At 39.6% G+C, this 16,387-nt stretch overlaps 1 protein-coding gene across 2 annotated transcripts in view; it reads right to left on the bottom strand.

Moving 5' to 3' along the window:
* The window catches only part of LOC139355625 (CUB and Sushi multiple domains 1), a 2,038,620-nt gene that overhangs the window by 207,202 nt on the left and 1,815,031 nt on the right, over nucleotides 1-16,387 (bottom strand). For both annotated transcript variants that reach the window (XM_071067488.1, XM_071067489.1), the window contains exons 38-40: nucleotides 13,684-13,802; nucleotides 8,185-8,254; nucleotides 2,016-2,132 (exon numbers count right to left, since the gene is read on the bottom strand). In XM_071067488.1, coding sequence (XP_070923589.1) covers nucleotides 2,016-2,132; nucleotides 8,185-8,254; nucleotides 13,684-13,802 — 306 coding nt within the window. The remainder of the gene's footprint in view (nucleotides 1-2,015; nucleotides 2,133-8,184; nucleotides 8,255-13,683; nucleotides 13,803-16,387) is intronic.

Raw genomic sequence — 16,387 nt, 5'->3', positions numbered from 1 at the left:
CAACTAGGTGATTTTATTATTTGTTTCACGTTTTTGTTGTTGTTGTTGTTTATCACATGCCAAGCCCTGCACTAATCTTCTAGCCAGAATTTTTATGTATTTATTTATTTATTCATTTATTTATTGAGACAGAGTCTTGCTCTGTCACCAGGCTGGAGCACAGTGGGGCGATCTTGGCTCACTGCAACCTCCACCTCTCGGGTTCACGCCATTCTCCTGCCTCAGCCTCCCAAGTAGTTGGGATTACAAGCAATTGCCACCATGCCCAGCTAATTTTTGTATTTTCAGTAGAGACAGGGTTTCATCATGTTGGCCAGGATGATTTCGATCTCCTGACCTCGTGATCTGCCTGCCTCGGCCTGCCAATAGCCAGAATTATTTTAATTAACCCTCACCATAACCTTACGTAGCTATTTCAGGTATAGAAATGAGGAAGCTGGGGTTCCTGTGGATGAACTCATTTAAGAAAACCACACCTCCTTCAGGGATCGCTGCAGTTTGCCTCAGATTTCTCTCATTCTCTGATGTTCATGACTACAATAATTTGCCCAACACGGCTGTGGTCCTTAAGAGCACTGCGGCCGTGGAAACTATCCAGGGTTACACATATCTCTGAAATAATTCTTAACCCCTGACTCCAAAGATTAGTTCAACAAGTTCATGTCTTCAGATCTCCATGGCAAGGACGATGGGCCCAGCTTGGGGGAACAGTGGAGCCAATGTTGTTGAAAGTGATTCACAGCTCTCCGTTTCATTTAGCCCTAGCAGAATCACTGCCTTATGCTCCGAGAGATGAGGATTGAAAAAAACAAAACTAGCAAACTAAGAAACCTGGGAGAAGTAAGGGGCTCCTATAATAATCCTTTCACAGAGTCTCTCCCTTCCTCGACCACCACCAGACCTGGCCTCCTACAGATAACTGGGCGGTGATGGACTCCACAGGCCGCCCCCGTCGAGCTGCTCTTCCACGGTCCTCCTCTTTCATGGTGGAACGGTCATGTTGGTTGACTGCATTTCCCATGTCCGGCGCCTGACTGACCTGCCCGGCCGTCATTCCGACTGTTTATTCCCCGGCCACTCTCTGCTGAGCAAGCCCACCCTGACTGCTCACTCCTACTGCTACTGCCATCCTGGGCACAGATTCTAAAAGCAGAAGCTTTGAATAAAGAGTGTGATCTTCTTCCAGGGTAGTGATTTCTATTTATGGTTTTATTCATTCATTCATCATTCAGCTACTATTTAGTACAGAAGTACCCAGCTACTCTGCCCTAGGACATTCACTGAGTACCTAACTTGGTCTACCTAGAGTGAGTGCTGTAGAGAAAATCACAGGTAAGGGAGACCCAAATAAATGAACTAAAATACGAAAGAGGCAGACAGGGAAAGGCGTGAGAGGGGATCAAAATTTCACAAAGACCCTGCATTTCTGAAAAGAGGCCAGAAAAAGTTACTATCATAGTATACATAAAAATTAAATTTATGAATTTATTTAAGGTGAATAACCTGAATGTTAATAACTAGATATTAGAAACAACTTATTTATTAACCTGGAAACAATGTAATATATAATAAAAATGTATAAAACCATACTATGTCTTGAAATTTGTTTTATATTTATTTTAAAAGGAGTCATAACCTTTAAAAAAACCTTCGAAATTATCCAGAAGAAACAATAACCATTATTGACTTCCAGAGACAGATTAGAAAAAGCGTTATGATAAATAAAGAGAGTGATAATTGAATTAGGGATGCTACATTTTGCACTCTGTGTGCCTACGATATCATCATTCGGCCAATTTAATTTGCCTTGAAAAGAGTTGCATGGTTCAGTTGATTTTTCAAATAAGTTTCCCACTCTCAGAGTTACTCTGCGAAAGCTTCATTTAAATCTGTATGCCACTTTCAATTACAGATACAGTTATGTCAACAGAATAAGGCATTTTATTCTGCTTAATTCTTTCTGAGATGGGAATGAAAAAAATGAACTTTTAGGAATGGACAGTGTTTTCACTTACCAAAGCCGACGGGTAATGAGATCCTCCAGGTGCAGTCTAAGTTGTTGGGGTAGGAACCTGGGAAGCCGGGGCTCAGGATTACACCGCCCAAAGTGTTCAGCGTCCCTCCACAGGTAGCTGTTAAGTGGACAAGATGTCAGTCCTGCGGGTCCTCACTTCCTCCCTGGAATCTTTGCTCCAACCTGCTTCACTCAACTATGCTGAGAAACAGCAAGTCTTCGGAGTTGAATTCCGCTACTAATTACAGCACACGATACAGTGCTGTGTGCCTTAGTTATTTATGAGCTGTGCTCTCCCTCTTGACAGTGAACTGCTTTAGAATAAAGACCGTTTTTCAAGATCCATCTTCTCCTCGTACTCAAAGGCTCCCAGTAAAGATTAGTCCATTTAATGTCTGCATTGCAGTCAGGCATCAAATAGACTTCAGTTTATTAGCTGCAGTTCATTGAGAGGTAGTATTAGTCCCTATTTATTGATTGCTAACTATGTGGTACTTACTGTAGCTAGATACACATTACACAGATTAACTCACATAACACCCTGAAAGGATGACCATTCCCCTCTTACACACAAAGAAACCAGGCCTGGAAAAGATTAAGAAATTTGCCTAAAGTGACATGCCTTGTAAACAGTACAACCAGAAGGTCATTCCAGCTGTGTCTGCTTCCAGAACCCGTTTCAGCCAGGACACATGACTGTCAGATAGCTTTTCAATTTTGGAATGTAGCTAACTGCAACCACTTTCTCCCCAGGAAATCTTATGCTGTGAGAGAGGGTGAAATAAGTTCATGCATCTTGCCTTATCTTGGCGACTCACATGTTTTGCTACTGTATCTGAGGTTTGACTATAAAGAAACACAACTGATTTTACAACAAACGTGCCCAGTGATATAAGTTGAAGCATTTGAAATTCCAATCTTTGACCATTTGTAACCTATTAAAATAATTTCTTATATTCCAAAATTATGCAAATAATGCCTCTTCTTTTCAGGAAGCCCAAAGGAAATGGCTTTATTCTAACAATGCTCTCATTATGCAAAATATTTTAAACAAAATATTTTCTGGAAGCCCTCTTTTAGAGGCCCCCTAGGACCGGTAGTGAAGCCTTTTTGTTTTTTAATCATTATCAAGGCTGAAACACTTTATTTGTAATTTAATATAAGAAATAGCTAAAACTCAAGTCTAGTGAATACGGTGATTGCTCAAGCCAGGGCACCATATTCTGGATTTCAAACATTATATAAGTTGAAAAATGTGAGTTACAAACATTTAAAAGTATATTTTTGTGGTGTGAGTCATAATTCTGGAAAAGTCTTGGACACCATCAACTGTGTTGCTATTTAAAGTATAACCTCTCAAGGCGATTTCTTTGTGGGAGAAACCAGGCATTTGCAAGGCCAGGCTCCCGTCTGCACTTTGTCCATGCAGCTGCTGACTGTGCTGAAGACACACCAGGGAATCTGAGTGGCATGCCTAAATATGTTTAGCAGTAATACCCTTTCCCTGAGGGCTCATGTGACCTGCAGTGACAGTAGATATGCATATTCAACTGTCAGAGGTGTTAAACCAGAACAACTCCACCTTGAATAGGAGTTGGATAAAATAAGGCTGAAACCTCCTGGGCTGCATTCCCAGATGGTTAAGGCTTTCTAAGTCACAGCATGAGATAGAAAGTCAGTGCAAAATACAGGTCATAAAGACCTTGCTGACAAAACAGGTTGCAGTAAAGAAGCCGGCTAAAACCCACCAAAGCCAAGGTGGCCATGAGAGTGATCTCTGGTCGTCCTCACTGCTACACTCCCACCAGTGCCAAGACAGTTTACAAATGCCATGGCAACATCAGGAAGTTACCCTAAATGGTCTAAAAAGGGGAGGCATGAATAACCCACCCCTTGTTTAGCATATCATCAAGAAATAACCATGAAAATGGACAACAAGCAGCCCTCGAGGCTGCTCTGTCTATGGAGTAGCCATTCTTTTGTTCCTTTACTTCCTTAATAAACTTTACTCTATGGACTCGCCCGGAATTCTTTCTTGCACGAGATCCAAGAACCCTCTTTTGGGGTCTCAATTGTGACCCCCTTTCTTTAAACAACTACAGGGAAGACATGAATGAAAAAGGCCGAATCAATGACAAAAAAAAGGAAAACAACAGAACCAGTAAACATGGTATTACTAAAAAGTTCCTTTTGATTTTAGCATGATTTCTGCACACACATGCAAATGTAAATCATAAAATACAAACACCTATATATATCTTCAGCTGAGGACTGAGGCAGCCCTGCAGGAGGGGCTGGCCCAGGACCTGAACGTAGACGGCATCATCAATACAGATGCCTGTGTCCCACACAGACCAAATGTCTGTGTGATGCGAAACTGATCACAGGCCTGAACCCTGGGTTCATCTCCTGTCAAACACGCAACAATCACCTAATTACTTGAGACCTTAGTTAAAGCCACAATAATCCTTTGTTTTTGCTGTTGTTCATCTAGAAAACTACAAGTCAATAGATAAGCATAAAAACAGAGCTCCCAAAAGATGCATATCCACCTTTTCTTCCTTTGGGGCCTTTTTTTTAAAACAGTCTCACTCTGTCACCCAGGCTGGAGTGCAGTGGCACAATCTTAGCTCACTGCAACCTCCGCCTCCCGGGTTCAAGTGATTCTCTTGCCTCAGCCTCCTGAGTAGCTGGAATTACAGGCACCCGTGACTGCGAGTACACCTGGCTAATTTTTGTATTTTTAGTAGAGACGGAGTTTCACCATGTTGGCCAGGCTGGTCTCGAACTCCCAACCTCAGGAGATCTGCCTGCCTCAGCCTCCCAAAGTGCGGGGATTATGGGCCTGAGTCACCATGCTCGGCCCTTGGTGACATTTTAAGGCAACTGGGCTTGCCACGTCTCAGATTGGTTCAGTGTCCATCTCAGTGTGGTCGTCATGTTGTGGACTGACTTCCTGCCTCCTACCTGGGAAGCTCCCTCCATGCCAGACCCTTTCTTATAGGTAAATAGTGTATTTAGAGTTATTGGTAAATATGGTTTTTGTAAAGGGAAGGGAATTTATTTTTATGAAATGGCTAGAGACCTTATATTTTACTGGATTTATACATCTTATTTTGCATGGATTCCTGATTTGGAGGGGGAGAAAGAATGTATAGAATTGTTACTGAAGGACACAGACACACGGTGCTGAAGAGCTCTGTGGTGCAGTGAGACAGGGAGGTCCCAGGCCACCTGCTGTGATGAGAACCTCACTCAGCTGTAGGGCCCTAGAAATCCACAAGACCATTCTGGGGCTTGTCACAAATATTCAACATAGTCAATATTGGTTAAACTCTGAGAACACTGCTTGATATGTTCACCTCTAGAGAAGTGGTTTTATATACAGTGTCTTCATTAGTACTAGTATTTCTCAAAATCAGGTCATGGGATTTCCAGGAGCTCATAAGTAAAATATTATCTCTCTTGAACTTCTCCTCCTAAAATTCCCCGGTTTGGAGTAATCTAAAGGTAACAGCTACAAAAAACCTTTCAATCTCTAAAATCGTTCTTTGAGCTTTATCATGGGTCATGTGTGAGTTTTTAAACAATGAAAAAACTTCTATACCCTGTAAAGAATTACGGAAGTTGACATAACTTCAACGTGTCCTAATATTTACAATGTTAAATAAAAGAGAAAAGCCTATTATATTTTGCAAATGTACGTTAATTATTTGAAAAAAAATCCCATTGTGTAATACAAAGTGACAGCAAAGGCATATTGTATGATTCAATGCCTGCTTAGAATTGATTTCATTGTGAAGTTTAAAAAATTTCAATTCCTGACATTAAGGGAAGGCTCTTCATTTAAAAATAAATAGGCAGATTGATGTTCTGTATGAATCAAAGGCAGTTTAAATTTTTCCCTTTTTAAAATTTTTTTATTTTTTCCTTCCAAATCAAGGCTGGGATTTTAAACGTCTCTACAACTAGCTCTTTGTTTTTAGCTGACATGTTAATCTAGACATTTATTTTTACCAAGAAATAGCTTTTAAAAATAAGACACTGGCCACTAAGGTATATTTTTCACTTGTAAGCAAATATGATATAGGGAAGATAACATAAACAGGCATTCTCTCCTGGATGAGACTATCATAAAGGCTGAAGTTTTGTTTGTTTTACAGGTTTCGTGCAGTTTTATTTTCCTCTACACAATTTCATCTGCATCCCATGCAAGGCAGTTCAATTGTGTATTACTAAAAACCATTGAATACCTACATTTATTTGAGATGTGGGGAAATTAGGCTGTCAGAAGAATGTGTAACAGACAGTAATTACCTGGCTTTCCCTGTGGGTGTCCATGCCACACTATGTCGAAATGAATTCTAAAACGGAATGTGAATAGCTCACAGGACAACTTGAAGGCTATTTTGTGGCCTTTAAAATGGCTAATGTTCATCCATATAGAGCTGACCACTTTCTCCTGACACACCATTTGGCAGTAGGGCATGCTTGAGGCTGACTGTCTGGAGATAAGTGGGTTCTGAGCACACCCCCAGCAATACTTGAGTGTTGGAAGACTGTGGGGAACAATAAAGACAGCACCCCCAGAAGTGTGACTATTATAATGATCCCTGCTCTCTGATATTCATTCCCTAGCTATTCTTTAACTGAAATTCTTGAGTGTCTACCACGTGCTGAAGGTACAGAGGTGAGTGGTGCATGTCTCTGTCACCAAAGCCTTTGGGGATTGTAGAAGGGCAAATTAAAGAGCGATATCGTTAGAGCTCTGCAGGAAGTAAAGTCAGGCACATGGTGGTGGTAGCCCAGGGTAGGGATGACTCACTGCACCTGCAGGTGGGAGCCCAGACAGCATTGAGGAGAGGACACTCTCTCCAGTGCAGAATTCGAGAGGGTGACTAAATCCTCCCATAAAAATTTTAATGTAATATTTGGAAAAAATCAAAAGAAAGGCAGAAAATGTATGATGAACAAGACATGGCAAATTTAAATAAAGACAAGATCGGTACTGCCGATGTTTCCTTTTGTCTCTTTCCTGCAATAAAGCTGGAGTATGGTTAAATACGGGAGCTGTAGGTTAGGATCCCATGGAGACGATAATTTAGGAGGGGACTGTGCCATCTTAAAGATGGGGCATTGGTGCTAAGAATCGCAGGGGAGGACACACTCAGGTGGAAGGGGTGACAGAAGTGAGAAGTCACTTGGATTTAGGGAGTAAGGGAGAAATTTAAGGTAACACCCAGATTTGTTGTTTAGGGAAAGAAAAAGAAAAAGAAAAAAAAAAAAGCAGGATACTGCTAATAGCATTCTCAGAGGAAGCAGATCCAGGATAACAATAGGTTTGGAGAAGCCAATCAGTATGTGGGTTGGGGGTACGGAGTGTTAAGTAACTAATGATGATCCTGCTGAGACAGTACCTGCAAAGCTGGATGGTCACTTGAGCTACAGGTAAAGATTTCTGAATTGGGCTACAACAAATAGGTGATGGGTGAAGCTGGGGGCCTGAATGATGGGGAGCAAAGTCACCCTGACATCACCAACCTTTGTATTGAGGGACTTGTGATCATCACCTACAATGCCCCTGGAATCATTAAGCTCCCATCACATCATCTATGCTAACAGTTTAGCGAGTCTCAAGGCATTAAATACGGGTCTGGAAAGCTTTTTCCTAAAGAAGTCAGCTGATTGTGCCTCCGTGAACTCATCCACAAGATAGTCGCTGGGCTGTTTCCAACATGAAATACTCCATCTCTCCATGGGTAATCTGTCATTCTGAAGTTTGTTTCTGGGAACTTCTTTTTCTGAGGCTAAAGGTCTATACAGAAAACTACTCAGATTTTCAGACCAGCTGCATTCCTTCTTTGCCACAAATTAACAAACTGGCCTTCTGACACGAATGCCATTTTGGTGTAGGGCCTTGAGCAGGCAGTCCTGTCTCTGGTCTATGCGGGCTGACCCAGACACACTGAGAAGACGGAGTTGCTGCATTCTGTGGGGAAGGTGCAGGTTACACTCGTCATTCTGCTCTACTGAATTATGTGCTATTATTATATAACACATGTTTTCAAATTAAGAAATTTAGAAGTGCATCCTTTGACGCCCAAGAGTAGAGCAGGCATGTTCTTCCTAGTGTGTGCACAGCAGCAGAGTTACAGAAGGTGCATCCTTACCAATGCAGAGGGGAGACGGATAGTTCCAACGGCGAACAGTCCCTGGCATACAGGAAATGTGGGAACGGCCCTGTTTAAAAGGAAACAAAAGAAAATCCATATAACTAAAATCAGAGCGATGAAGGATTAAGTGTTTGAGAATATCTGCACTTTTTCCTTTCTTAATTATAAATATTTTAAAATGCAAAAATTGTGAAATCTGTTTTTACTAATGATGATTAGTGAGTCACATTTGCAACCAACATAGAAAAGTATCCATTTTCACCGTGTTTCTTTCTATTAAAAACAAAATCTTGCAATGTTCTTTTGACCAGACCATAATTCGACCCAGCTCCTTTCTTGAGACTTAAAGAAGAGTATTGAATTGGGCAAAGTATGTGTTTTTTAAAAAAAATTTTTATTATACTTTAAGTTCTAGGGTACATGTGCACAATGTGCAGGTTTGTTACATATGTATACATGTGCCATGTTTGTGTGCTGCACCCATTAACTCATCATTTACATTAGGTATGTCTCCTAATGCTATCCCTCCCCCCTTCCCCCATCCCATGACAGGCCCCGGTGTGTGATGTTCCCTTTCCTGTGTTCAAGTGTTCTCATTGTTCAATTCCCACCTATGAGTGAGAACATCTGGTATTTGGTTTTCTGTTCTCGTGATAGTTTGCTGAGAATGATGGAATAACAGACAAACAGAGAGTCAAATCATGAGTGAACTCCCATTCACAATTGCTTCAAAGAGAATAAAATACCTAGGAATCCAACTTACAAGGGATGTGAAGGACCTCTTCAAGAACTACAAATCACTGCTCAATGAAATAAAAGAGGACACAAACAAATGGAAAAACATTCCATGCTCATGGATAGGAAGAATCAATATTGTGAAAATGGCCATACGGCCCAAGATAATATATAGATTCAATGCCATTCCCATTAAGCTACCAATGACTTTCTTCACAGAATTGGAAAAAAACTACTCTAAAGTTCATATGGAACCAAAAAAGAACCCGAATTGTCAAGACAATCCTAAGCCAAAAGAACAAAGCTGAAGGCATCACGCTACCTGACTTCCAACTATACTACAAGGCTACAGTAACCAAAACAGCATGGTACTGGTACCAAAACAGAGATATAGACCAATGGAACAGAACAGAGCCCTCAGAAATAATACCACACATCTACAATCATCTGATCTTTGACAAACCTGACAAAAACAAGAAATGGGGAAAGGATTTCTTATTTAATAAATTGTGCTGGGAAAACTGGCTAGCCATAAATAGAAAGTTGAAACTGGATCCCTTCCTTACATCTTATACAAAAATTAATTCAAGATGGATTAGAGACTTAAATGTTAGACCTAAAACCATAAAAACCCTAGAAGAAAACCTAGGCAATACCATTCAGGACATAGGCATGGGCAAGGACTTCATGTCTAAAACACCAAAAGCAATGGCAACAAAAGCCAAAATTGACAAATGGGATCTAATTAAAGAGCTTCTGCACAGCAAAAGAAACTACCATCAGAGTGAAGAGGCAACCTACAGAATGGGAGAAAATTTTTGCAATCTACTCATCTGACAAAGGGCTAATATCCAGAATCTACAGAGAACTCAAACAAATTTACAAGAAAAACAAGCGTTTTTTTTTTTTGTTTTGTTTTTTTCATTCGGCAGAATTTATAGCTTTTGGTCTAAAAAAAGGTAGCTTTGGTGGGTGTCTGTGGTTACATGTCACATGAGTACCAGGGTTCGGCAAAGCACTGGGTCAGTTCTTCCTGTATCACAGAAAGAGACTTCACGTTCATCATTTTCTCACTAGACATCCTCACATGTCACATCAACCTGCCTGCAATGAAATTAACCCTCATTACTCAGGGTCTCTTTACCCTGTAAATATATGAATTTTCTATGTTCTACTTTTAAAAATCTGTTCTAATCTTTCTCATGGAAAAAAAAAAATCAAACAGTAGAGGGTTAAATTCAAAGATGTTTTGTGCTACCATCTCTTTCACAATAAAAGAGAAGTGATCCATGAGACCTCTGTGTGTGGTCTATTTTTATTCTTTTTCCTGATTGTGACTCGGTGGCCTTATCAGCCAGGTTTGCTTATCTCATAAATTTCCATTTGCCACCTACAATTGGCATAGAGGCAATTGAAAAACAATTTTTATGTTAAATAATTCCAGCCACACTGGGAAGGCATCAAACAAGCATTTGCACTAATGCAGTTATCAATGGCAAACCGATTCCCTAAGCTCTCAAACATTTCATACTCAATCCATCTGCCACAAAACTAACTTTCTCATACCTCTTGGTATTTTTAAAAGTAGTTACAGTAAAGAAGACTATATTTAATTTTAAAGAAGATACTCCAGGCAATTTTGTGCTGCTGGCATTTATACTCTGTGTATCCCCATTCTCTGATTCATTAAATTATCCTTATAAATTTCCTTCTGAAATAGGGATAAACATAAAGTTCAAAAGTCTCAACAAATTTTCATCAGAGACTACCAATAAAATGATCATTTATTACCAATCTAGGTAATATTCTGCTATTGATTTTGGTATAAACATTTCAAATGAGTGATTCTAGTTACAAGTTTTCTAATAAATCAGAACAAGAGAGAACCCTGTGCATTTATGTACTAGTTTTTACCCCAATGGGAATTTTATTTTTTTTATGCTTTAAAAGACCATGAAAACAAGTTGAGAGAAGATGGAAGTCATACATCATTCAATATTCAGCATTTACTTTCAGCATGTGATGTCAAGGCAGGCCCCTGAATCTCGCGAAGCATATATATTTATAGACACTCACGTGTGAACTATGCCAGGAACAATGCTTTTCATGACTAATATGTAATTGAAGCATCTGTTGTTCCAAATATATTAATGTGTTAGTAAAATTGTCAGTTGTTAGCAATTAAAAAAAAAAATCCAGAATCCTTTTTTGCTCATGTGAATGGCAAACAGCAGCTTGCAAACTCAAAGCCTGGCATTGTTTGTAACAAAGCAAAGAAACACAGCTTAGTTTGCACTTGAAAAACAGAGCTAATAAACGGTCTGTTGGACTGTGCAGAAGTGCATCCATAGGCCTGTGTCCCTAAGCAGCATATTCAATAATCCATTATAAGAAATTTCTCTAGTAAAGAATTATTTCTAGTTTCTTCTCTGAGAGCCATCATAATATCACTTGTAAAAGAACACAAAGTATCACCATCGGGTAGAAAGAAGATGAACATCCATGAGCAAGGGCAAATATTAAAGTGTTGGAATTTGAGGGAGAATAGAGGAAACATGATATTTACCTGATTTCAGGCCATTATAAAGCAAGCCCCAAACAAGGCACAAAAACAGCATGTCAGTATAGACTGAGATGTCCCTCTAAATGAGACCCTTGGGATATGAAAGATAATTCTTTTTTTTTTTTTCGAGACGGGGTCTTGCTCTGTCATGCAGGCTGGAGTGCAGTGGTGCAATCTCAGCTCACCGCAACCTCCGCCTCCTGTTTCAAGTGATCCTTCCACCTCAGCCTCCCAAGTAACTGTGACTACAGGAATGCGCCACCATGCCCAGCTCATTTTTGTATTTGTTGTAGAGGTGGTGTCTTGCTGTCTTGCCCCGGCTGGTCTCAAACTCCTGGATTCAAGTGATCCTCGGACTCTGGAATCCCAAAGTGCTGGGATGACAGGTGTGAGCCACTGCACCTGGCCTAGGATAATTCTTTCTACCATATCATGTGGATCAGAAATGTTGTGTCTTAAATATTCAGCCTGAATAGCCTGAGTGTGTTTGGTTACAAACTCATTGACGTAGCTCAACTTTCAGGAGTGCCTACTCACTATAGTTTCTGCTACAGAGACTCGTTCTGCTACCCATCTTTTTGCAGAGTTACAACAATTATTGTGGCACCCACCAAGGTGGTGTTATAATGTAAGTTGTAGGTTTGTTCTTAGGAAGGTGGCTTTGTACATTGATATTGGTTTCTAATAATATCAACAATAGTTTTCCTTTACTAAAGTGTGCCAGTTATTTCACAGATATTTTCTCTAAGCTGAAAGCATACATCACATGGTACCCATGTCCCACGGTTGATCAAGAGTAGTGAGATTTTGTATATAAAGCACTTGGTAATGCATCCCTTTAGCATTCAGTATTTGCCAGCTGCTGTTTGCTCTTAACTTGATTCAGTGCTACACAATATTTACCCCAATGTATGTGCAGAAATTGAATTCCACACAATGGTGTTATTTCACTGCTGTAGTGTTACAAGTCTGCATATAAGAACATGGCTGAACAATTTTCCTTTAAAACCTATCAGTTTCAGTGTCATTATAAACAGACAGCTAAAATATTCGATTACCTGAATTAACTGAAGAGCTGGAATGTCAATCGACACATATGTCTCCTGACTTTAGAATACACATGTTTTGGTTATCAATTTTTATTGCTGGCAGGGAGAATTATATAATAATTATGCCAAGTGATAGAAACTATTCTGAGAGTAGGCTTACTCATTACTCATGGTTAAACTAGAGAATATTAATAATAAATAATAAGAGAAAAATGATTAATCTTGCCATATATTAGAATATAAATCATTCATCAAAACTTTTATATAAAAAACTGTTGGCTGGGTATGGTGGCTCACACCTGTAATCCCAGCACTTTGGGAGGCCAAGGCAGGTGGATCACCTGAGGTCAGGAGTTTGAGACCAGCTTGGCCAACATGGTGAAACCCCCATCTCTACTAAAACTACAAAAATTAGCCAGGTGTGGTGGCAGGTGCCTATAATTCCAGCTACTTGGGAGGCTGAGGCAGGAGAATAGTTTGAACCTGGGAGGCAAAGGTTGTAGTGAGCCAAGATCGAGATCATGTCACTGCACTCCAGCCTCGGCAACAGAGCGAGACTCCCTCTCAAACAAACAAACAAAATCTCTTTATATAGACGATAGTAAAAGTTCATTTAAAAACTTCTACTTGATCGTTTTTAAAACTTATTTAATCAAACAAGTTTATCAATCTAATTTATCAAATCTAATTTATCAAAATAAAATATTCTGATGCCTTATCTACCTAGCCCAAAGTGGGCGTTAATGATGACTTATACTGAATGATGAGAACAGTGTGCTGAGTAGGACACGCACATTCAGAAGCAGATTCAGTTGCTGGCTGCCAGGAGAGGACTTTCAAAGAGATGGTGTTGATACTTTGTCCCTAGAATGCTCTGTGCATAGTTATTGGGAACACATACATTGTGAACTAAAATAATTGTGAAAAATCGAATGCTTAGCTTTGAAAGAGTCCTTTAGCACTTAAAAGCTGGTTCCAAACGGTGATGAAGATGACCAACATGCATGGTTTAATATGAATAGTACGATTCACAAGCTAAGTGAGGAAAACCAAATCCACTTTCTGGGTACAAAGTGAGGGCTTTGGCTTTAAGAGAGCTACACAAAGATGACCGTGTGTGTTAATCCTGAGCACCGAGAAGAAGGATACCTGCAGGGTGTACCCGGGCTCGCACTGGAAGGAGAGCACGTCGTTCACCATGTGCCGATCTCCGATTTTGATGCTGTTGCTGGGGAGGGCTGGTTCTTGGCATGCAGCGAGACCGACAGCTAGAAATGCAAAGAAAAATGCTAGAAGTTATATGATGTAAACAACATTCTTACCGTTTGAATAACCAAAGTTTCCTTCTATTGCTCTCCTGTGGAAATGAACAAAGACTTTAATTCTTTCTCTTGTTATTCTACCAAGAAGACTTTGAGTACCTTTAAATCAGAGCTATGAGTTAATTCTTAAAAATTAAATTATCTCATTTTTATTACACAGTGAATCAAGGCTTTGATGTAAATAACAAAATTTGTTACTTCCACATTGAGTATAAAAGATCCCAACTTCAATATATATATATTGTAGAAAGTCTCTTCAAAAATTGTGTTTTTATGGTATGTAAAACTCCAAGATATCATCCTCTTACTTTTGTTTTTCAAGCATACTTAGCAGTCTTTATATATATATATATATAAAAACTTATAGGTGAATCTGGGAATTCTGTTCTTCTACAAAAAAAAATGAGAAAAAATATTTTATATTCAATCTCTCTCTCTCTTTCTCTTAAAGATAACAAAAAGGATCTCATGAACAGTCTGTTCTTCATTAAACAGAAACAATATTTACAGAACCTAAAGCTGTAATCCTGCACTTTCCTAGATGAATTGCATTCAATTAAGACACTCACAGATTTTTTAAAGGCATCATATAGTATTGGAACTCAGCCTAAAGTATCACATAAACTAACTCTAAAACACTGAAACCGCTCTGTGTAAATCCTTATCATAAGAATAAACAAGATATGCAGACATTGTATTTTGTAGAATCAAAAATTGATTTCGGTTTATCAAAAGGTACAAACTTTCCATTATGAGATGAGCAAGTTCTGAGGATCTAAAGTGTACAGCACTGGATGTTGATGGATATATTAATTCATTTAATTTAAAAATGCATTTGAAATGGTGCTAAGGACTTGTTGAATACGAATGAATAATTTATTCCATTATTCTAACATATCATGAAGAAATAGTGGAGAAGGGCTTCTCTAGGTAGGCCGGCTACACATTCTTTATGTGGCCTTGGATTCATATTTGAGTTCTTGTACTTCACACCAACAGGAGTGAACTTATCAGATTACTTAATTGACTCAGACTCTCAGAAAGGAAGCTGGGGTGGAGGAGGTGAGTAGGACTTTAGTTAATCAGAAGCAAAAAAAAAAAAAAACAACAAAAACCAGCAGGAGAACAGGTCCACGCAGGGGCAGCCACATGCTAGTGGTCCCCAGGCACAGCGAGGACGCAGCTGCCTGCACTGCCCATGGGGCTGGTCGCCACGCAGGGCTCTGCCCTTAGGCCAGTCAGTTTTCTCTGCTCCATGCCTGCTCCGTGTCTCACCAGACTTCACTTTCAGGAAAAAGAAAGAAAGAAAGAAAGAAAAAAGCAGCACAAGTGCAAAGATGAAGTGATTAAGAACTTCAAAACCAGCGACCACCAAGCACGAGACCCAGTGTGACTCACGCAGTGTCCACTCAGGAAGCAGCTCTGGGTCATAGCTACAGAGTCAGCACCAAGGCCAAGGGAAATCCTGGGTCATCCCTGCATGGCTGTCACCGTGCCAGACGCATTATACTAACTCCAATCCCCACCAGACCCTCATAGACAGGCTCCTTGTGTCTAATATTAAACGAAAGGCAAAGTGAAGTCCTCCTGGCTGCAGACTTGCACAGGCTGGTGTGTCCGTGTATATGAACCTGATATCTCGTGCGTGGTGAGTTAACAGTGCATTTCCTCTACTGCCTTGATGTTGGAGCCTATAAGAGATACGTCCATCAGTGGTGACCCCAGACCTGCTGAGTTGGAGGCAACACCATTCCAAATCCTTCTCCAGCTTGCTGAGTGTTTCTCCAAATCTGAGAGCGTGAAATGGAGATAGAGAAGTGTCTTCATTTTACAGTACTGGGATTGTTCATCTGAGAATCCCATGCTATGGAATTCAGGTCAGAAGGGAAAGCACTGGTACATAAACTAGCTGAGAAATGTCAAGCCACAGAACCCATTGATTCTGTATGGAATGAGTAGGTATGAGGAGTGCCATGAACTTTTACTAAGTTGAAATAGATTTTTCCTTAAATGGCTGTATTTTTAAAAGTATAAAATACCATAAGCATTAAGCAGTAATGTATTTTATTCCTACCACAGATGTTTAAGCCATTGGGGCTTTACATAGAAGATAAAACTGCTAAATATGAAAAAATATCTAAAATCACGTAGGCCTTTAACTTGTTTTACTAATGTAAGTCTAAAATCTTTTGTTTTAACTTTAGAATATAGATTACTACATTTGAATCCCATCCTTTCTTTGCTACCACATATTAGCAAGGTCATCTACCATTCTTCTCTGAGTTTTTTATTTCCCCCTGAAAAAATGTGTACTTAAAATACTAACTATATTTCTAACTACAGTAGAGAATACTAAAAATCTACTTTAGGGTGATACTAAGTCATCATCATTCTGAGATACTTCAAGGACACACCAGGTGTGACACAGAAGGAAGAATATCGATTATGGAAACAGGTTCCAAATATAAAGAAAAAATATTTTGAAATGAAAAGTGAAACATTACAATTCATATTAAAGTCCAGTTACTAAA

Source organism: Macaca nemestrina, chromosome 8 (assembly GCF_043159975.1).
Source record: "Macaca nemestrina isolate mMacNem1 chromosome 8, mMacNem.hap1, whole genome shotgun sequence".
NCBI lineage: Eukaryota > Metazoa > Chordata > Mammalia > Primates > Cercopithecidae > Macaca > Macaca nemestrina.
This window is presented reverse-complemented; position numbering and strand designations above follow the sequence as displayed.